The 22,024-nt window shown below is 38.8% G+C and overlaps 1 protein-coding gene and 2 non-coding genes across 3 annotated transcripts in view; all 3 read right to left on the minus strand.

Moving 5' to 3' along the window:
* Positions 1 to 22,024, minus strand: part of FOCAD (focadhesin) — a 243,842-nt gene that overhangs the window by 105,593 nt on the left and 116,225 nt on the right. The window contains exons 15-17 of the mRNA XM_008145042.3: positions 7,865 to 7,999; positions 6,634 to 6,684; positions 5,783 to 5,866 (exon numbers count right to left, since the gene is read on the minus strand). Of these exons, the coding sequence (XP_008143264.2) occupies positions 5,783 to 5,866; positions 6,634 to 6,684; positions 7,865 to 7,999 (270 nt within the window). The remainder of the gene's footprint in view (positions 1 to 5,782; positions 5,867 to 6,633; positions 6,685 to 7,864; positions 8,000 to 22,024) is intronic.
* Positions 4,389 to 4,471, minus strand: LOC114232786 (small Cajal body-specific RNA 18). Its single transcript, XR_003618885.1, has one exon. It is a non-coding gene; the product is annotated as a small Cajal body-specific RNA 18 (non-coding RNA).
* On the minus strand, positions 4,531 to 4,664 carry LOC114232790 (small Cajal body-specific RNA 17). The gene has a single exon (XR_003618889.2). It is a non-coding gene; the product is annotated as a small Cajal body-specific RNA 17 (non-coding RNA).

Consider the following 22,024-nt stretch of genomic DNA (forward strand, 5'->3'; position numbering starts at 1 on the left):
GGGGGAGAGTTGGGGGCAATCAAGCTGGCAGGCAGAGGCAGTTAGGGGTGATCAAGCTGGCAGGCAGAGGCAGTTAGGGGTGATCAAGCCAGCAGGGGGCAGTTAGGGGTGACCAGGCCAGCAGGAGGGGGCAGTGAGGGGCAATCAGGTCAGCAGGCAGAGGCAGTTAGGGTGATCAGGCTGGTGGGGGGGGGCAGTTAGGGGTGATCAGGCAGGCAGGCAGGTGAACGGTTAGGAGCCAGTGGTCCAGAATTGTGAGAGGGATGTCCGACTGCCAGTTTAGGCCTGATCCGGCAGTTAGACATCCCCCAAGAGGTCCTGGATTGAAGAGGGTGCAGGCTGGGCTAAAGGGACCCTTCCCCTCCTCACCCACTGTGCATGAATTTCGTGCACTGGGCCTCTAGTTTGGTCATAAAAAGGTATGAAGTACCATTCATGCTACACATGAATGATCTTTGAAAATATGCTATTAAGGAAGCCAGTCACAAAAGACCACATACTATATAATTTCATTATAGCAAAGGTTCAGGCCAGGCAAATTTAGAGACAGAAAATAGATTAATGGTTGCTTAGGGCTTAGGGAGAGGAAAGGGTAATGAGAATTAACTCATAATAAAATGTTCTAAAATTAGACTGTGGTTGCTCTGTGATTAGTTGGCATAATTCTTTGAATATACTAAAATAATTGATTGTATGCTTTAAATAGGTGAGTGATATGGAATGTGATTCATGTTTCAATTATTCTGTTTATAAAGAAGGAAGGCGGTGGAAGGAAAGGAGGGAGGGAGGAAGGAAGAAGGAAGGAAGGCTGTAAGAGAAGAGGAAGTGGGGAGAGGGAGAGGGAGGTGTTAGTGGCATAAGCAGAAGAGTAAGAAGCAGAAGCCACCATAGCCTTCAGAAGGACCTTAGCTAGTGCATGAACTAATGCTTCTAATGATCAAATGCTTCTAATTCCAGAATCATTTACTATAAAAGGGATACAATCATTTTTGCACACATTTTAGCCTATCCAGTCTTTCTGTACAGTCAACCTAAATTACTTAAAATGAGTCACAGCACCCAGCCATCAATATTTCTGAGAGCCATGAAAAAAAGACCTGCTAGGTTGGGGGTAAAAAAAATTGATACACTCATCCATCCAACTTAAGTTGCCCAATTTCACATGCACATAACTGAACACCTATATTAATCTATCTGCTATATAGTAAATAGCATATGTCTGCATCTCATAACAAGGAAACTACAGATGTACTATGATTTAAGTATAAATGACATACCCTGCCTATTTATAATGCTATGATGACTCCTTCAATTTTGTTTCTTAAAATGCGAGTTGATTCTCCCGAACCGATTAGCACTACTGTTAGAACTTGATTCCATTACATTTCTGTCCTTTTCTGCTCATCTCTTAAAGAGGCCTTTATTCCAGCTTCCCTGTGCTAGCTCCAGTCTCTTCCCATAGCTTGTGTGCAACGACTATGATCAATACGAGTACAACTAAGGAACATCAAGAGACATCATAGGAAAAAAAATCTGTTAAAATTTCTTAATTTGGGCAATTATATTACATTAGCTGCTAAAACACGCAGGAAAACTGTACATATATTTAAAACACAAACACACACGCATGTACACACACAACTATGCCTTTCCAAGAATAGCTAAGCTTCAGTGGAGACACTTTAATAGAGAGCCAAGTATAAAATGATAAATTATTTTTAAAATCTGCTTCAAATTGAATACTGGAAAGCGTATCCTACAAAATGCCTTCCTATGGGTTCTGAGCCAGATAACCTTTCAACCACCTTTGTTTGTGTATAATCTATGAAAACCCAGGAGTTGGTGCAGAAAAAGAGGATTTTATTTGGAACATGTCAAGTATCTGCATAAATTCATTTAAAAAGAGAAACAGCTTCTGATGAATGCAGTGACATTCACTTAAATCAAAGACGAACAGGTTACACCACATTAATACCAACCCAGCATGCATAATGAGTCCTTTTATATTACTCGCTTCTAAAATTGACTCCAGAAATCAACACAATTTATCTTAAGACCTCTATAATAAAAAGTTTAATTTTTAAATAGCTAAATATTTTTTAATGAACCCAAGTCAGAGAAGAGAGTCAATCTTCTACCTAAATGTTTATCCATTATTGTTTTATCAGGAAAACAATTCTCTATGGGTTTGTTTGTTTGTTTTTGTTTTTTTTTTTTTTTTTTTTTTTTTTTTTGGTGCTAAAAAAGGCAGAGGAGAAGGATAAGTAGCTAATAAAACAAAATGAAAACCCAAAGAAATACAAACTAAAAGGAGGAAGCACTCTTGTGTACTTTTTATTTTGTTGATTTCAGAGAGGAAGGGAGAGGAGAGGGAGAGAGAAAAACATCAATGATGAGAGAGAATCATTGATTGGCTGCCTTCTGCATGCCCCCTACTGGGGATTGAGCCAGCAACCCCGGCATATGCCCTTGACCAGAATTCAAAACCGGGACTCTTCAGTCCACAGGCCAATACTCAATGCGCTGAGCCAAGCCATCTAGGGCTTATGTGTATTTTTTAACATTAGAATCAACAAGTCCTCAATAAAGGCCCCCAAATTTTTTGACCAACTTTAGATTTGAAAGTTTCAAGTAATTAACAATATTTTTACAAACCAACAAAACACATAGATAGCCTAGCACTTAGTATATGTCCAATAAATAATTATTAAACCAACGCACGTGTTAAGTGTCTATCTCCAATAATCTCACAGAACTTCCTAAAAAAACACACCAATGACAAGAAAGATGAGTTACTGAATTTGATTTCAAATCCCTAACTCACATGGTATCTCATTCAAATCTATTACCCAACGGCATTTTTCATCTAGCCTTAGATGCAGTGTCTTAGTCAACCCTAATTTTTTTTCTGATGTCTGCCACTCCTCTAATACCCTTTGTTCCCCCAGCCTGTTAGCTTCCAACAAGTTTCACAGTTTTAAATTAATGCATCAATCAACAAGAAATCTTTCTTCAGTCAATTGAAAAAAGGGCAGTGCTTATTGCAAAAGTAGCTGAATTACAATCCATAAATGTAACCATGTTGATAAGGATCCACTATACCTTTTTTTTTTTAAATATTTCTGCTTGAAATTCATACTGTGCTCATTTAGAAGACTATTTCACAAGTTTTCACAAGCAGAAAAAGAAAAGGTGGACAGACATACTTTTACTGGAAAGTACAGGCAACTTTCAGCTTTGTGAGTAATTGAAATCGCCCTTAATACAGAGGAAGTAGTCTCTGACAACAACAACAAAATCGTAGTTTTTGTATTATATTAGTTCCTACCTGGCAGGGACATTTCAGATAATTGAAAACAAGCTTTTCTGGAAAATGGGCCTCACTGTCAACATCTACAAAGCAGAAGTGGCACGCTGACTTGGATGTCTCCTAAGCCTTTGAGGATTTGGGGGACTTGTTTGGGATGTGAATACATGGATCGCTTTCTGGACTTCGGTCCTGGGCATTCTAACAGCCAAACTGAAAATCATTAATCAACAAAAAGAAGAGGAATGCATGGTGCAGTCTTGGAAGCAATGATTCTCGGTGGGGAGGCAGGTTCCCTAGATCAGAAGACGGTCATCAGAGGTGGAATCTTTTAAACCATTTTTGTCTGTTCATCTTAATCCCAGTTGCAAATATTCACAATAGTGAACCACTATTCACATCCCTGAAGGGGGTTAGGGCAGAAGAAAAGGTTGAAAAGCATGGCTAACAAAGGACAAGCCTTAGAGATTTCCTTTACAGCTCTTCCTGTGCTGATGGTGAAAACCCAAGCAGACTTAGAAACCCCAACTCTACGCATGTCACTACCCTTTGTGCAGGGAGGTATGAAGAGCTACATATGCTATTAGAGATCAGACAATATAGAAGAGCTAGATTAAGGAAGTACCTAGTATTTGACTGAGAATAGTACTTATTTGAGTATAAATTCTAACAACCATAATCAGAAACTGGACATAACCCTAAAGTAGGAAAAAATATAAACATATCAATATTTGAAGAGGTAGAGATGAAACAGCCAAGTGAATGTGAAAGTTGTTTAATAAAAGCTATTTATTCCAGCTGTAATAGTACAAGAATGAGAGCTGAAAATAAAGGTAATTTTCATTCGGTGATGTAAATTAGAAATTACTTAACAACTACAATAATAATAATAATAATAATAATAATAAAAGGTATCTTCCCAGATCTACTTGTAGGAGATTGCACACCAAATTTGCATGTAGCTTTTTTTTTCTTTTACCTTTTTCTCCCTCCCTCCCCCATCCCTTCCCTCCCTTCCATAAGCTATGGGTATTGCTAGTAGCCATAGCGCAGTCTGAAGTCCCATCTATGTTTTCCCGCCCAGTCTCAGTCCGTTCTCAGAACACACTCCATCACCTGGTTTCCAGAACGCAGATTGAGCAGTGGTCTCGTCATCATGGACCAGGACTAACAGTTACAGCGGCAGAGGTCTCCCTATACCTCCCTCATCTCTCGCCTAACCGGTTGCTCACCCCTGGCCCCACTTCGCCTGACCTTTATAATCCTCTTAGGCTCTGGGCCGGCACCGCCGCCAGCCTTGGGGCCCAATCTTATAAGGAAAATACTACGAGCTCATTCAGGGGCTGCATTGGGTAACCCGGGGACACCCCTGCCCTATGACCCTCGCTGCAGCGCCCCCACACCAAACTCCCCGCCCCACTCTGCGACGACCCCGCCACCCACCGCTGGCCTCTGAAGTCCCATCTTTTTTAATTTTATGAGTCATAAAACACTGTTTCTTAAGTCTTCCCATTTGTGATAACTGCATGACAAGGCAGCCAAGCTGCTTGGGGACATGGGAAATCCTGCCTTACTTAGATTTGGTTTGACAGGAGCCTGTCCTTCAGTCCCACTTATGTGGTGACTCCTATTCAATTCAATAGACAGAAGTTTGTCTGGTTTTTACTGGTATCTAATCTCCATATAATCTCAATCTAGATGAGAAAGAAAACCCATTTTAATGCCCTAGGAGCCCAAGAAATCTCATCAAAACTTCTTGCCATTTGGCCTCAAGGACAGATTCTGCGTAATGTTACTCATAACTAAATGTGAAATCAGACACTTAATTCCAGACAACCTAATAATTTAAAGTTGTCTATATTACATAGATACTAGAAAAGCTTGTGTATTTTTAGTTTAGTCTAAACACTACGTTAATTTCACACTATGAGTTAACCCTTAAAAGACAGTAATACTTCCCTCATCCAGTTCTCTGGTGATAACGTACACACCATTTCACACTAAACGAATAAATAACAGATTTTTTTTTTCACATGGCACCTCATCTTTATATCACAAACAAAGATCTTCGGTTGCACAAGCAACATAGATCTTAGTCTGTGCAGGCCAAGCTTGGATTTGAAGTCCAAGATGGTGTCCTAACTTGGCAAAGTGGTTCCTACAGTGGCACAGATCTTCTGGAGTGAGCCACGGCCCTACACCCAGTCACCTGAAGGAGATTCCATTGGCACCACAGGCGTCTTCCATCTTCTTCAAAGAGATTTAAAGTCACTCTCTGTGATGTCCAACACCCCTACCGTCTAAGTTCATTACAGCTTAAACAGGTAATGGATATAAATTCTTATCTTTCATAGACAACATACCTATAATTACATATACAGCCATCAGGTACGAATCTCCTAAGGGGAGGGGAGCTACACATCAAGGGGTGAAGCCCAGCAGGAAAGAGAGCAGCGAGAAAGCAGCCGAGCCTACCTGTTCGGGCAGGTGCAGAACCGTGTGCTCGCTGGCACTGAAGTGTGACAGAGACCGATAGGCAGCATTTGCTACAACCGCGTCCTGGGCAGGACAAAGGTGAGACAAAGAAAAGGAACAACGTGTAATAAACAATTCTGGAGGGAGAAGACCTCCCTTTCCACCCTCAAAGTTCTATGGCCAGTGCTCCAGGAATGGTATTGACTAGCTTACTCCATCCCAATTGAAAATGGAGAGAAAAGCGTTGGGTAGAGGGATCAGAAGCACTAGGATTTTATCCGAGTTTGGACATTAAACATAAAGTAATGCATCATCTCAGGCCCCCGTGACGGAGTAGGGCTTAGTGGAAGGGGGTGAGGGGTTAGAGTCAGATAGGCCTGGAACTGGATTCTGATGCTCCAGCTACCAGCAGGGAACGTTAGCCTCTGGGAATATAAGTTTTTTCACGTATGAGTTGGATACATCATCCACACCCTCTTCTCTATACTCCTTATTGGAAACAATATTAAAAAAAAAAAAATGGACTGGGCGTTGGCTTGTTTGATGTGCTTGCTGAGGGGGGAGGGACAAAGCGGGAAAGGGAAGGACCATTACAAACATGAGACAATGGCAACTGTCCCTCTTCAGACAAATGTCAGCTTCACAAAGTAGCAAGTGCACTTTATGGTGAAAACGTCTTCATGAGAGCACATCGAGAATACTTTCTAAAGTCTGAACTTCTGGACAGGTGCGATTCTTTTAAAATCAAGGAGCCATCATTTCAGGGTGTCCCCTTTTTTATTCTAAGAACCTTATTTGGTAGTTCCTGCCCCAGCCTGGTTCTGTGTCAGGCACACCCCTTGTGACGGTACCTTGTTCTGAGTGTGAGTCCAGAGGAAGCTGAGGACTTGAACTTTGAAATTCTGAAAAAGTCAATACACATCAGAGTAAAATTTTAAGACAAAGATAAAACCGAGAATAAACATCTAAAGTAGCAAATAGTGGAAATTAAATCACCTTAGAAGTTATACCCCTAGTAATTGACTTAACCTGTATTTACCACCATTCATAAAATGAAAATACTTGGAAACAGACTCATCACTTAGATACACTGATATTTTAACCTTTGCACTCGGATGTCGAGTGTGACTCGACACGGTTAGCATTAGAATAAAGGAATCGAGAAAAAAGCAAGCGAGTGCAAAGGGTTAAATACAATGGGATTTTATTATTAAATTTAGAAACCTAACCATCTCCTACTGTCTTATCACATGATCTAAAGCATGAAAGGGACTAATATTGGAATATGATGGAGGAGTGGTTTATCAAAATCTGTGACTCAAACTAAAAGTCCACCAAGAAGTAAAAATCAATTGCTGCTCTTTGAAAGAAAAGGAAAAAAAATGAACATGCAAGGGAATATGGTCACAAAAGAGGAGGCATAAATGAATTCAACACCTTCTCTATTTCACTCACAGAAGAGATAACTGAAGGAAACAGCAGGAATCTATGAATCTTACAGCAAAGCATCTTTCACCAAGTTTTTCAATTCATTAAGATGACAAACATAGAGTTGTCATAAAATTATTTTCCTCTTCTAAGATGGGTTGGTTTTATAATCATCCTCATTGAAGAGTATAGATGAAGGTGACAGATGTATGTAGAAAATGTGAACTAACATGTAAAAACCAAATCTCTATGGCAAAGCTAGGAGCAAACTGACAATATGTCTATAGTAATGGAAGATTCTTTGCACATTTTTTAGAACTTAAAACACCAATAAAATGAATTTAAACTGTTGGTCTGATGAATTCTATTATTTCCAAAACACTTTTTAACATGCTGACTTTTTAAAATCTTGACTATACCCTCATAATAAAAACTTGGTATCCTTTATGTAAATGAGTCTTAAAGGCTCAGAATTGATAAGGATATCTATCCTCCCTACTCCTAAGGGTCCATACAGATATCAACATGTTCTCAGAACAAAACATGCTGAAGGATTTTGGGCAAAGAATTACAAGTATTTTATCCAAAAGTTATTAAAAAGCACACGTCTTTCCAGTGCAGAAACAGACAATGTCTTGAGCTCCAAACGCCTACCTCGTATTCAGCTGTGTTGACTGTTAGGGAAGGAACCAGAGAAAACAGTTCACTGAGCGTCTTCAGAATGAGAGGTCTGGTGTCACAGCTCAGCTTCGGGGAGAGAGCGTTCCAAGTGGAGCGAATACAAACAACCTGCGAAGCAAATGAAGAGTGAATGCCCAACCAAATTTCAGTTCCTAAGAAGCCATTAGTAAAGAGCACTATCTTTTTCAAAATTTTTTTATTTTTTAATTACAGTTGACATTCAATATTATATTAGTTTCAGGTATACAGCATAGTGGTTAGATGCTTATGTATCTTAGAGGTGATTCCCTCAATAAGTCTAGTACCCTCTGGTACCACCATACATAGTTATTACAGTATTATTGACTCTACTAGGCGGTACTTTACATCACCATGACAAGAGTACTATCTTTTATTATAAGGAGACTTCAAGAAAAGAACATTCCTAGAAGTTAAGATTTCATAAGGTATTGCCCTTAAAAACATTTAAACCAATATAATATAAACTGTTGCTGAAGAAGATCCAGCCTGTCTCATACAATTGCTTTCTTGCAATTGGAAAAAATTTCTCTCTCTCCCCCTCCCGCCCCTTCCCCCACTTCTCCCTCTCAGGCACACACTTGACATTAAATTCCAGATTAGCTCCCTTCAGTGCTGGAGAAGCAGTCTCTGAAACACAGAAGGGTAAGCTAACGCTAGGACACTTCTAAGGCCAGGGGCCCACAGTCCTTGCAGTTTCTCAGCACCGCCGAAACCACAGCACCACCCAGAAAATCGGGAGGCTAATATATATAAATTGAACACTCTCAAATCATCTTACAAGCTTTTAAAGAGGGTAGAAGAATACTTATATTATTTAAAATAATAATTTAAGACTTCGTTTTAAAAGTAATCTCAGATTTTTTTTTAAGAAGCTAAGAGATCAAGTAAAAACTAAAACCTAAGAAAAATGTTTAAGCTCAATTTCCTTAAACCAAGTGTTCTCAGTTCATTTTAATATCTGGTTTTATGGATATTCAAATGTCTTCGTAACTTTAATTCCAACTACAACAGATGAGTTCTTCCCTTATAGATATTTTATTAAAAATTTAAAACCCAGGCAAGAACAGTGCCAACACACATCAATTAGATAGAGTTGAACAAGGATTAATCTTTCTAAAACACTCCAACCTCTTCTCTTAAGCTTGAATTAACACACACAATTTATCTCCATCTACACATATAAATTATTTAGAAAAGCTACAGGAGGTAGTCAGTGGAAAGATGTCAAAGATAAATGAATAATATAGACTTAAGAACACAGATTAAGGAGAGGTTCAAAGAGAAGACAGAGGAAAGTATCACAAAAACTTAGATTTAGTGCTGTTGCTCTTTTTTCTACTTTCCATGAAATAGTAAAAAAAATGTGCTTTGACTTGAGGTTGACTACGAATTTGGATTCCAGTAACATATACTAAGTTAAGAGGAATTCTACGTGCAAGGCATGACAGTGGGCACATTTATACAAAGAAGTAGCTCTAATATTACAAATCATCAGTATTTGAAATTTAAAAAAACAAAAAAAGAGGAACAATAAATATAAAACATAACCTAAACCCTTCACAGACCTTAACACCTATTGAAAAGAAGAAGTGCATGTAATTGTAAATTATCAGAAAACAAAAGGTATATGATTAGATTTTGAACTCTGTTCAACAGAAAGTAGTTTCAAGAGGAATCTAGGGAAGAAAGGTATCAGTAGATGGGAGTCATCAGAGTATCGAGACAGCATTGAGATGGGACTTGAAGAAGGAATGGACAATCCTTCTTCAGCAGAAGATTCACTAGGAAATGGAAAGTTTAAGTCAGAATACACCCCCAAAAAAGCATGTTGTAGGCACCAAAAGCACGTGTAATAGCGAGGAAAGGCTCATGGGTACCTGGAATGTCAAAGCAGTCTGTACTAGAATCAAAAAGAAAAGGCAGCTTCTAGCGATATCTGCATTGGGGAATAAATAAAATTAAAATGCTACTTTTGAATGATTCATCTGGTAGTGCCATAGTCAGAGCAGTCCACCATTCTCTCTCTAATTCCCATGTTTCACTAGTCCCTAACACATAAGAAGCCTCAAAAAATTTTAAAATCTTATGAATATACTCACTAATTGTCTGTGCTTTCTCTTCATTTTAAATGCCTATCCAGTTCCAATCTATGTTGTTTCAAGACCTACTTCAAACTCCATTTCCACAATTAAGTTTCTCTTACAATTCAGGCTCTCATTTTATCACTTTCTTTCCTCCAATTTCTAACACTTAAAACTCTGTCACCCAATTTAGCATTTAATTATATACTGTCTAGTATTGTTCACTATTTTCGTGAATGTAAATTGCCTCCTCAACTAGATATTAAATTCTTCAAAAACAATGACCATGTCTTAACTAGTTCTCATTCCCTAGTACTAAGCACAGTAATAAGTATATAACATTACCAGTACTTAACTACTGACAGCACTGGAGCCTGAGGAATGGTAAATCTCAAGTGGAGATTAAAACAAAACAAAAAACTTGGAGAATGAATTGGAAAGTGGGATGTTTTTGGCCCAGAGACAGGGGTGAATAAAATGTAACATTAAAATAGAAGGGGAGTGGTGGTGCATGGCCATTCTTAGTTGGTGGAACAATTTGCCTGGTTAATTCCAATAACAAACTAGACTCCGGCATACTAACTAGTTATGTGACCCCCGAGCACTATGGAAAACAGCATGGAGTTTCCTCAAAAATTAAAAATGGAACTCCCATTTGACCCAGTGATCCCACTTATAGAAGTATATCCTAAAAAAACCAAAACACCCTTCAGAAAGAATATATGCACCCCTATGTTCATAGCAGCGCTATTTACAATAGCTAACATCTGGACACAGCCCAAGTGCCCATCAGTAGAGGAGTGGATAAAAAAGCTGTGGTACATTTATACCATGGAAGACTATGCAGCAGTAAAAAGGAAGGATCTCTTACCCTTTGAGACAGCATGGAGGGACCTGGAGAGTATTATGCTAAGCAAAATAAGCCAGTCAGAGAAAGATATGTATCAGATGGTCTCAGCCATATGTGGAATTTTATGAACAAAATAAACTGATGAACAAAATAGATCCAGAGACATACAAGCATGGAACAGACTGGAGAAACTCAGAGGGAAGGCAGGATGGGGAGGGGAGACATTAACCAGGGAACTTATAGGCTTATATGCATAGCCCATGGACATAGACAATTTGGTGAAGGCCTGCGGGGGGGGGGGGGGGTGTAGGGTGAAGGGGGAAAGTGAGGGGCATCTATAATACTTTCAACAAGAAAGATGAATTTTATTAAAAAAACACACACAAAAAAAAAACCACACCGGAAAACTGGAAAAGGGAGCATATTTACAGGAGATGGGATCTGAAAAGCTCCATTTGAGATATGTTCTATACATTACCCAATAACTTGTTTGTTTTTAAAAAAACTGATTGACTTCTGTTCTAGCAATATGATGGGCCACACTTGCAATGATTGATAAAGAAAATTCTATACATATATAGCTTAGCTGAAAAGAAAAAAAAAATGGGGTGGGTATTACCTAGGGCTAGAAACAAAGAAGGAAATACCTGTACTGAGGTATTATAAGGAAGTTACCAGTTTCTATAACCTGATAGCGTGTGTTTAAATGCCCACATGGAAAGGATAGGGCCTTTAGCCTTCATAAGGCAGGAGTTGGAACGAGACCCTCACATAAAGCCAGCACTCTTGAATGGCAATACCCTCAGTGTAATGGTTGAACTGGAAACCACTGAGCTGAGAAATTAATATAAAAAATGGCAGTGAGTTGGGGCCACCTAGACCACTCTCGAAGGGTACTCCTATAACACATAACCCAAATTTACGCACACAGAAAAATAAATTAAACCCCTCTAAAAACAAGGTCATGACAAAAGAAAAAGTTCAAAACATATAATGACGCATGAGTCCAATCTGAGTGAGAATCAGCACAAACAACTGGCAGGATAGACATTCACGACCTTCAGATAACAGAACAAGTAGAAAGCAGCACAAAAGCACTTAAAAGAATTAGAGATGAAAACACATTTAATTCCCAGTAAAATAATAGGGCATGATGGAAAAAGGCAAATCTGGAAAGAATCAAATGGAATCTCTATAAGTGAAAAACACAGTCACTGAAACTATGCATCCAAAGAGTAGGAAGTATCCTAAGTATATATCAGAGAGATTAGAATTCTAAAATATAAAAAAGGAAGTTCAAAGTCAGATGTCTTTGAATGAGGTGTCTTTCTTATGTTCACCAAGAGTTCCTAGGAGAGTTTAATTTTAAAATGGCTTTTAGAGAAGTGGTTGGTTCCAGGGCTGGGATAGGGAAAATAACAAGTCTGGAGCAAATTCTGGTGCCAAAAAGTGAGGAAGTGTGCATAAAATGAGGTGAACTTGTTGAAAGGGCATAGAAGCCCATCTGAGAGTTCCCAATGGCCAAATTAATATCCACGAGCCTACACTAGCATAAATAATTCAATAAGTGAATGAATAAAAGAGAAGTAACAGTTCTTCCTTACAGAAGAATTCCAATGAATAAATGTAGAAACAATGAAAGAAATTAAAAAATAACCATTAGACACCAGATGAATAATTGTTGTAGGCAAAATGTGCTGATGAATATTGAAATCAGTGGGCAAAAGTCTTCAGGACAAGCATGACAACAACTAGATAGACTCAAAGTGTCTCCTGTGAGACATTTATTATTTACAAAAAAAAAAGTAATTTGCTATGGAAAAACTTAGGATACATCACCTTAACCAACTAAGGTTAACATCACCAGTAATAAAACTTACCAACATCATGCACCCCTGGTAAGACATACAGAGAAAGGCATATTATTTCTGTAATATTCTAAAATACTATATCTAATCACGAGGAAACATCTGTATACACAAACCACAGGACATTTTACAAAATAACAGGACTCTTCAAAAGCGTCCAGGCCGTGAAAGCAAAGGAAACTGAGAAACTAGTGTAGATTGGAAGAGTAACCATGACAACTGGGATCGTGGCACAGTAAAAAGTCATTAGTGGGAAAACTGATGAAATCTGAATACAGTCCACAGTCTAGTCAATAGCACTGTACCAATGTTTACTTCTTATTTTTGCTAACTGTGCTATAATGATGAAAGCAAGGTGTAAACATTAGGGAAAACAGATGAAAAATATATACGAGAAGTCTGTGCTATTTTTATTTCTTTTAAAAAAAATAACAGCTTTTTAAAAAGATATAAATCACAGACCATACTATTTACATATTTAAAGTAGAATACAATGGCTTTAAATATATATATATATATATATATATATATATATATATATATATATATATATATATTTATTGATTTCAGAGAGGAAGAGAGAGAGGAGAGAGAGAGAGAGAGAGAGAGAGAGAGAGAGACAGAAACATCAATGATGAGAGAGAATCATTGATTGGCCATCTCCTGCATGCTCCACAGTGGGGATCCAGCCTGACCGGGAATAGAACCAAGATCTCCTGGTTCATAGGTCAATGCTCAACCACTGAACCATACTGGCTGGCCCAATTCAATGGCTTTTGTGTACTCACAAAGTTGTTGCAATCATCACAATCCATTTTAGGATATTTTCGTCACCCCAAAGGGAAGCCCATAATCATTTGTTATTCCCCGTTTCCTCCCATGCTTCCATAACTCTACTTTTTGTCTCTGTAAATATGCATTTTCTAGATCTTTTCTATAAATAAAATCATAGAACATATGTGGTCTTTTGTTATTGGCTTTTTTCAATTAACAATACTTTTAAGGTTCCTTCATGTCATCCCATGTATCTGTACTTATTCCTTCTTATTGCCAAATAATTTTCCATTCTACATATACATCGCTCTGTACTACATTTTGAAACTTTTCTGTAAGTTTAACGTTATCCTATATAATAAAGAGGTAATATGCAAATTGACCATCACTCCAACACACAAGATGGACGGCAGGGGAGGGCAGCTGGGGGTGATCAGGCCTGCAAGGGAGGGCAGTTGGGGGTGATCAGGTCTGCAGGGGAGGGCAGTTAGAGGTGACTGGGCCGGAAGAGGAGGGCAGTTGGGGGCGACCCAGGCCTGCAGGGGAGGGCAGTTGGGGGGGACCAGGCCTGCAGGGGAGGGCAGTTGGGGGCAATCAGGCTGGCAGGGGAGGAAAGTTGGGGGGGACCAGGCCTGCAGGAGAGAGCAGTTAGAGGTGACTGGACCGGCAGGGGAGGGCAGTTAGGGGCAACCAGGCCTGCAGGGGAGGGCAGTTGGAGGGAACCAGGCCTGTAGGGGAGGGCAGTTGGGGGCAATCGGGCTGGCAGGGGAGCAGTTAGGCGTTGATCAGGCTGGCAGGGAGTGGTTAGGGCAGTGATGGCGAACCTATGACATGCGTGTCAGCACTGACACGCGTAGCCATTTCTGACACGCGGCCGCTGAGGCGGGCGCATGCCGAGGATGAAACATTTGCTGCTCCCGAGGACGAAACATTTGCGACTAGAGTCTTGGAGTTAGTTTTTTCCTCAAAGTGACACACTACCCGAGTTATGCTCAGTTTTTGGCGAAGTTTGACACACCAAGCTCAAAAGGTTGCCCATCACTGGGTTAGGGGGTGATCAGGCTGACAGGCAGAAGCAGTTAGGGGCAATCAGGCAGGCAGGCGAGCAGTTGGGAGCCAGCAATCCAGGATTGTGAGAGGGCTGTCCGACTGCCCGTTTAGGCCCAATCCCACTGGACATCCCTTGAGGGGTCCCAGATTGGAGAGGGTGCAGGCTGGTCTGAGGGACACCCCCCCTTCCGTGCACAAATTTTGTGCACCGGGCCTCTAGTTTTGAAATAAAAGGTTAAACATTAGGAACAGAAAAATGTATTACTTAAAGAAATAATGGCTGAAAATTTTCAGAATCAATGAAGGACATTAATTCTTTAAGTCCTAAGTAGGACAGGTAAAAATAAGTTTGTATCTATATACATTATAATGTGACTGTTTACCACGAAAAGGCAAAAAAAAATCTTCAGAGCTAAATGGAAGAAAATAAAGACTATATACAAGGAAACAATTTATAGAAACAACAGACTTTTCAAAATTAATAAATTCATACAGTAAGATCTTAAAAGTGTGAAGGAAATTACTGGTCTATAACACTAAATCCATCATTCAACAGTAAGGGCAAAAGAAGCAAAAAATAAATAAATAAAGTGGGAGGAACAATACCTAGGTATTGTGCACATATAGCCTATGAATATTTATGCACAAATGACTCTGAACATCTTGCTTTGTTTGTCTATGAGGTTTTGGAGAATTTATCCCATTCTAAGTGCTTACATTATGCATATTTTGTTTCTATTTTTGTTTCTCCGGAGAATGACACTTCTCCCATGTTATTCTTTCCCAAGAATTTTAGCAACGCTAAACAGCACAGATTACAAAGGCCCTATGCAGTATGGTATCCTGGAAAGTGCATGATTGGAGTCAGAAACCCCAGGCTCTCCCATTTGGTGGCTGTGTGACTATGGCAAAGTCATTAATCTCCTTCAATCTGTTTCCCTAGCTCCATAAAGGAAATACTACTAGTAACACCTGCTCTGTGTATAGCACCAGGTTAACAGTAAAGGCCACACTGAGACAATTGTATGCAAATGTGCTTTATGCACTGTAAAAGATGGTGATGGCTGTTACATCCAACGGGAAAAATAATGAATCCCCAAAGAATCCGAGCCCTTGCTTCTAATGCTTGTGCTGTAAGAATGACTTTGCGCCTCCGCAGAGGAACAAATAGCTATCTTCTAATTTTACTTCCAAAAGCTATTTCTAGCAATTCCGGAGAGCAGCCTACTCCCTTTTGTTCTGATGCTTTACTCCAACTGAAGGAAAAGCTTTATAAAAACCTTTAGGCTATGAAAACCGCCTTATTTGCCCTTTGCATAATGAAGGTAAAAGAAACTGCCTTCACAATTAAAGGACTCAAGTCATCATGATGTGGTGAAGCCCTCTTAAGCCAATTCAGCACACACAATTAAAACAGGATGCTTCTGTTACCAAAACAGGGGAGAAGAGGGAGTGTAAGGAGACACAATCAATGGAGCAGGAACAATGGGAAAAATAACATTCTTTCTTATCCCAATAACATGGGGCTAAAGGTTATAAGTGTAAAAAATGACTAACAGGTTTATGTAAGCAATTTCACAGTCTTTTAATGTCTGAGACGAGTTCATTATCAAGGTAGTGCTGTAGAAAATAATAGGAATAAGAACTGAGTTTGCCTTTTTAAGTCCCTTCTAATCTAAAGGACAGTAATTCCGATGGTTTTCTGTTAGAGTTGCTCAACCTCTGTCCTAAAGGCACATATCTAAATCCCAGACTGTGCCTCAGTCCATCAGAAACATTTTTACTTGATTCAGTAAAACTGCTTCACATCAACAATCCCTAACATCACTGGGCCCTTTCTAAAGGAGGTGCATCAGAGACTTTTCAAATTAGTCTGTATTTCTGAAAAACTGTTTGCAGTTTGTAGCGCAGACTTGTAATTCTATTCTCTGAACAGAAGAGGCTTAGAACCGAGTAAATGACGCAAGTAAAAACAGAGAGGCATTTATCACACAGATTGATCTAGCAAGCCTCCCAGTGGCCAGGGATGTTAGGTTCCTCTCCTCCTCACGTGAGAAGTTGCAGCTTCCTGAGATACCTCTCGACAGGGAACAGTATGTTCCAATGCAAACTCCATTGACTTCTCTGCAGGAACAGAAAGAATGACACAAAGACTCCTGCAGGGACGTGCACTTTTCAGTTTTGCCGGATTCTGTCTGGATTAATGATCTATTTCATGTTGAACATTCTTCTGGCATGAACTCACAAGCACGCAGTAAGAATTGTCAGAAATATCCCTTCACCAGAGAATGATTAGTGCTTTATTCTCCCCCGATCTCCTTCTCCTATTCAGATAAATGGAGGTCAAATGCCAAGGTAGTAAGGAAAAATATTAGAAATTCAATCAAAATAGCTTAAAACCCCCAAAACCAAACTGCCAGAAAGTTGTTCAGCAGCTACAAAATTAAAGGCCATGCAAACTGAGTATCCATCAGCAACAAGCATAAAATACCACCCATTTATTTTTTAAAAGGGCGAAAGGGACTATTATGGCTGTACTGCAGAAAGAGACTGAGAAATACAACTTAGTGCCATTTCATATTGAAAAATCAACACGCTGTGTATCAAAAATAATTGATGAATTAAGCAGTCACTTCAGAGACTCTGAGAACACTTTAAGAGCAATTTTAAATTGCAGAGAGGAAGCTTTTAGGGATACCTATCGAGTTCATTCCACTTTAAAATATGAAGTTTCACGAATACATTTCTAAGTAACTAATGTTGACAGTTATTGGGACTTAACCTGATTACATGTTCACTGAAAATGATTCTTCCACCCCCGTCCAATCAAGGTATCTACAGATTTTCGAATAAGAGAACTGATGAATTCTTCGATAACAAAAGTGAAGATCAGTCTTTGGGGCCTGAAAGGCTTATACAGATCTACCTACATCCCCCTAATAACAAGAAGAAAATATACCCCTTCACAAAGAAACCAACAAGCTCCTGATGAAGAAAATAAAAACTAAAGGCTAAACCTATAACCTACAAGTTCAAAAGAAAAGAAAAATTAGCAGAACTTCTTTAAGAATTACTTTGCTTTTTTAGTGCTAAAAGCCAGTGAATTAGTATAAAAATAGTTCCCCAAAACAAGGTTGGAATAAGTGTAAATAGAGCTTTTCCATCCACACACATATGCAGCATCTAGCACAGTGCTTGGCACATAAAAGCATGCCCCTCAAAATAAATTTGTTGAATGAATGAATGAATGGACTCATTGGCCCACCAACAACTAGCCCAGGGCTGGGTCCTTCTGCCAAGGGCTAGACTTCATTTTAGGCTTTGTGGGCCACACAGTCTGTCACAACTACTCAACTGTGCCATTGTATTGTGAAAGCAGCTATTGATTAAAACAACATAAATATACTGAAAATATTGATAAGTTATCATTGAACATAAAAATAAAATAAAGAATAGAAAGGGTGTGACTTGTGTGGAAGAGAGAAATGGCAACTTGATTTTAAAATTTCTCTGCCAAAGTCAGTATTTCGACTTGTCCCTGTTTGAAGCCCTGAAGGTTTAAGACCTCAGAGCAATGGTCTAAGAAATACTAAATAAGTATAGATCTACTTTCCTTTTACAAAGGAGGAAGGAGAGTTGGGAAAGCAGAAGCAGCATGATCTCAGATAAATGGTAGTGAAGAGCAGACAGTGAGGTTGAAGCTCTGGAAATGCAGTCACTTCAAAGTACTGATGTTTACCTGCCCCTTAGAAAGTATTCAAGTTTCCCGATGTACTCCAGCCTGGAGACTGTGGCTTTAATGAATCGTTCCCTGCAAATTGTCAGTGCTAACTCCCCGGACCCAACTCTCTTGGGTGACAGCAAATCCAAACCACTCCTAAGCAAATACTGAGGAATTCAAAAATTCAAATTACTGTATATATAAAAAATCCACAACTCAAAGTGAACAATTAATGTCTTCTTCAATTATTCTCAGAAGCCTACATCACAATGTAATAGCTATATCAGAAATCCCAGAAAAACATCAGAACCACAGCAGTGGTAAAAGGCCCTTTCAAGAAAGCAAACCACAACTTCTGAAGAGAAGATAGATTGTTGATTTCCAAAGTCCGCCTGCCACAGAAGAGACCATTTAAAAAGAGGAGGAAACAAAGGGCACCAAAGAGAAATGCCGGCAACCTAGCAGAAGCAAGGATAGGGCTCGGAGCCTAGGAAAGGAGGGAGATGTTTGTAAGGAAAGCTTCCCAAGGCTTTTTAGACTCCAGAGAAGTTAAGGAAGTACTATAGCAAAACTGTTGGTTTTGCCAGTAGTAGTCTTTATTTTTCATCCAAATTTTTTGCTTTTCACACACACAAAAATAACAAAAAGAGTTTAGATTCAATGTGTGGGCCTATTTAACACCAGGTGAACAGGTATTTTGGGAAGTAAATTAGGGTAGTATTTATATTACTTAGGATTCTCCAAAAATCAGAACCAATAAATAAAGATAGATGATAGATAGATAGAAGATAGATAGACATATGATAGATGATAAATAGATGATAGACAGATGATAGATGATGGGTGGATGGATAGATAGATGATAGATAGGTAGGTAGGTAGGTAGATAGATAGATAGATAGATAGATAGATAGATAGATAGAAGAGACTTATTATAGGACTTGGCTTACACAGTTATGGAGTCCAAGAAATCCCATAATCACCCACCTGCAAGCTGGAGAATCAGGAAAGCCGGTGATATAATTCAGTCTGAGTCAAAGGTCTAAAAACCAGGGGCCACGTCTGAAAGTCCCATAACGTAAAGGCCTGAGAACCAGGTGCTCAGATGTCTAAGGGCAGGAGAAGATGGATGTCCCAGATCAAGAAGAGAATTTGTCCTTCTTTTGCCTTTTTGTTCCATCTGGGCCCTCAATGAATGGGATGATGCCACCCACATTGGTGAGGGCAGGTAGATCTCTTTACTCAGTCTACTGAATCAAATGCTAATCTCTGCCAGAAACATCCCCACAGACATGCCCAGAAATAATGTTTTACCAGCTATCTGGGTACCCTTCAGATAGGTCAAGTAGACACAAAATCAGCCATCACAGTGTTAACACCAAGCTCACAAGGTTACTATGAAGATGCCTGTGAAAAGACTTAACACAGTACTTGGCAAGGGGTATGCACTCAACAAGTGTTTGCTGAACCACCATCCATTTTCAGTACTAGGCTGGTTGTGCTTCATCAGAATTCAACTTCCATGGGTACTTGAATCAACATCTTTTCTGAGGTCTGATGAGCAGTGACACCTAAGATGTTCATTTGGCATCAGACTCATCCAAAAGTGCCAACTGTAGTTACCATGAAACTCCCCTAATATTATTTGGGAAAGTTTCCCAGGCCAAGTGGAAGATGTAAAGAGACTTTTAAGCTCTTGTTTCTCCTTTGTGCTCTTTTATCCTCACTCTTTTGTATTGAAATTGTACTAGTAGCTGCTAAAACAGTTTGGGATTGCAGTTAACAAAGTCCAATGAAAGGAAAATAGAAGCACCAAGGAGTAGGCTGCTTCCACCGAGAAGGACACTAGCTTTAAGAAAGGAAAATAAAGATTTGCTTCATTGTATGCGCTTCCCTCCTTTGTCAAATATTGAGCATAAAGGCTTGAGTCCATTTCTGAGTTCCCTGTTCTATTCCAGTGATCTATACACCTGTTCTTGTGCCAGTACCAGGCTGTTTTGATTATAGTGGCTTTGTAGTATAGTTTGATATCCAGTATTGTAATCCTTCCAACTTTGTTCTTCTTTCTCAAGATTGCTGCAGCTATTCAGGGGTCTTTTTTTTTTTTTTTTGGTTCCATATAAATATTTGGAGAATGTTTTAGATCTGTGAAATATGCCATTGGTATTTTGCTAAGGATTGTATTGAATCTATAGATTGCTAGGGGTAGTATGGACATTTTAATTATATTAATTCTACCAATCCATGACCACGATATAATTTTCCACTTTTTTATATCTTCTTCTATTTTTTTTTTCAATGTTGTATAGTTTTCAGAGTACAGGTCTTTTACCCACTTGGTTAAGTTTATTCCTAACTATCTTAATTTTTTTTTTTGTTACAATGGTAAATGGGATTATTTTTTAGTTTCTCTGAGAGTTCATTATTGTTGTATAAAAATGCCATCGATTTCTGGCTGCTAATTTTATATCTTGCTACATTGCTGAATTCATTAATTAAATCTAGTAGTTTTTGGTGGAGTCGTTAGGGTTTTCTATGTACAATATCATGTCACCGGCAAATAATGACAGTTTTACATCCTCCTTTCCAATTTGAGTGCCTTTTATTTGTTCTCCTTGTCTGACTGCTGTGGCTAGAACTTCCACTAATATGCTGAATAAAAGTGGTGAAAGCAGACAACCCTGTCTTGCTCCTGTTCTTAGGGGAAATGGTTTTAGTTTTTGCCCATTGACTATGACATCGACTGTAGGTTTGATAGAGGAGGAAAGAACATGCAATGGAGTCAAGAGAGTCTCTTCAATAAATGGTGTTGGGATAACTGGACAGGTACATGCAAAAAAGAAAAAAATGAAACTAGATCACCCACCTACACCATACACAACAATAAACTGGAGATGGATGAAATAATTAAATGTAAATTATGAAACCATAAAATTCCTAGAAAAAAACATAGGCAGCAAAATATCAGACATCTCATGTAGCAGAATTTTCACTGATACATCTCCTAGGGCAAGAGAAACAAAGGAAAAATAAACCAATGGGACTACATCAAAATAAAAAGCTTCTGCACAGCAAAATAAACGATCATCGAAATGGAAAGGGAACCCACTGTATGGTAGAACATATTTGCCAATGATACATCTGATAAGGGGTTAATTTCTCCTTGTTTGTATGGTTGTTATATAATGACGTTCTTTCCTCAATTACTCATTGAAAGACTGTTTCTCTAAGCGAATGACATTCTAATTTCTTTAGAGTCAGTGCGTTATTCCTTCAAAGCATTTCTATATTATTGAATAAAACAAAATCTGAGAAAAAGTCATCTTAAGCAGACCTCTTTATAATGATGGCTTGTATGACACCTTTGAAAGATATTGTAGCATAAGTTCCACAGAAACATTTTCTGGATGAGTGACCTGTAAACATGCTTGTTTGTACATCTCTACTGGCACCAAATGTTTAGCACACTAGCATATATGTTATACACATGAGCACTTATTTATATGTTATATACATGAGCTATAGAAAGAAAAATGTTAGGCAAAATAAGACTATTTGGAAAAACGGTCCTTAATTTTAAAAAATGTGTAACATCTTTAAGTTCAATAACACTTGAACCTTCATGTAATACAATATCGTCTGTCAGGTACATTCCCAATCTCAGTGAAAAATACTGTAAATAATATAATCTGCCAATAAGCAACATGGAGAGATGCTTAACACCATATGTGATCAGGAAACTGCTCATCAAAACCACGAGATATACCA

This window comes from Eptesicus fuscus, chromosome 15 (genome assembly GCF_027574615.1).
Source record: "Eptesicus fuscus isolate TK198812 chromosome 15, DD_ASM_mEF_20220401, whole genome shotgun sequence".
Classification (NCBI taxonomy): Eukaryota; Metazoa; Chordata; class Mammalia; order Chiroptera; family Vespertilionidae; genus Eptesicus; species Eptesicus fuscus.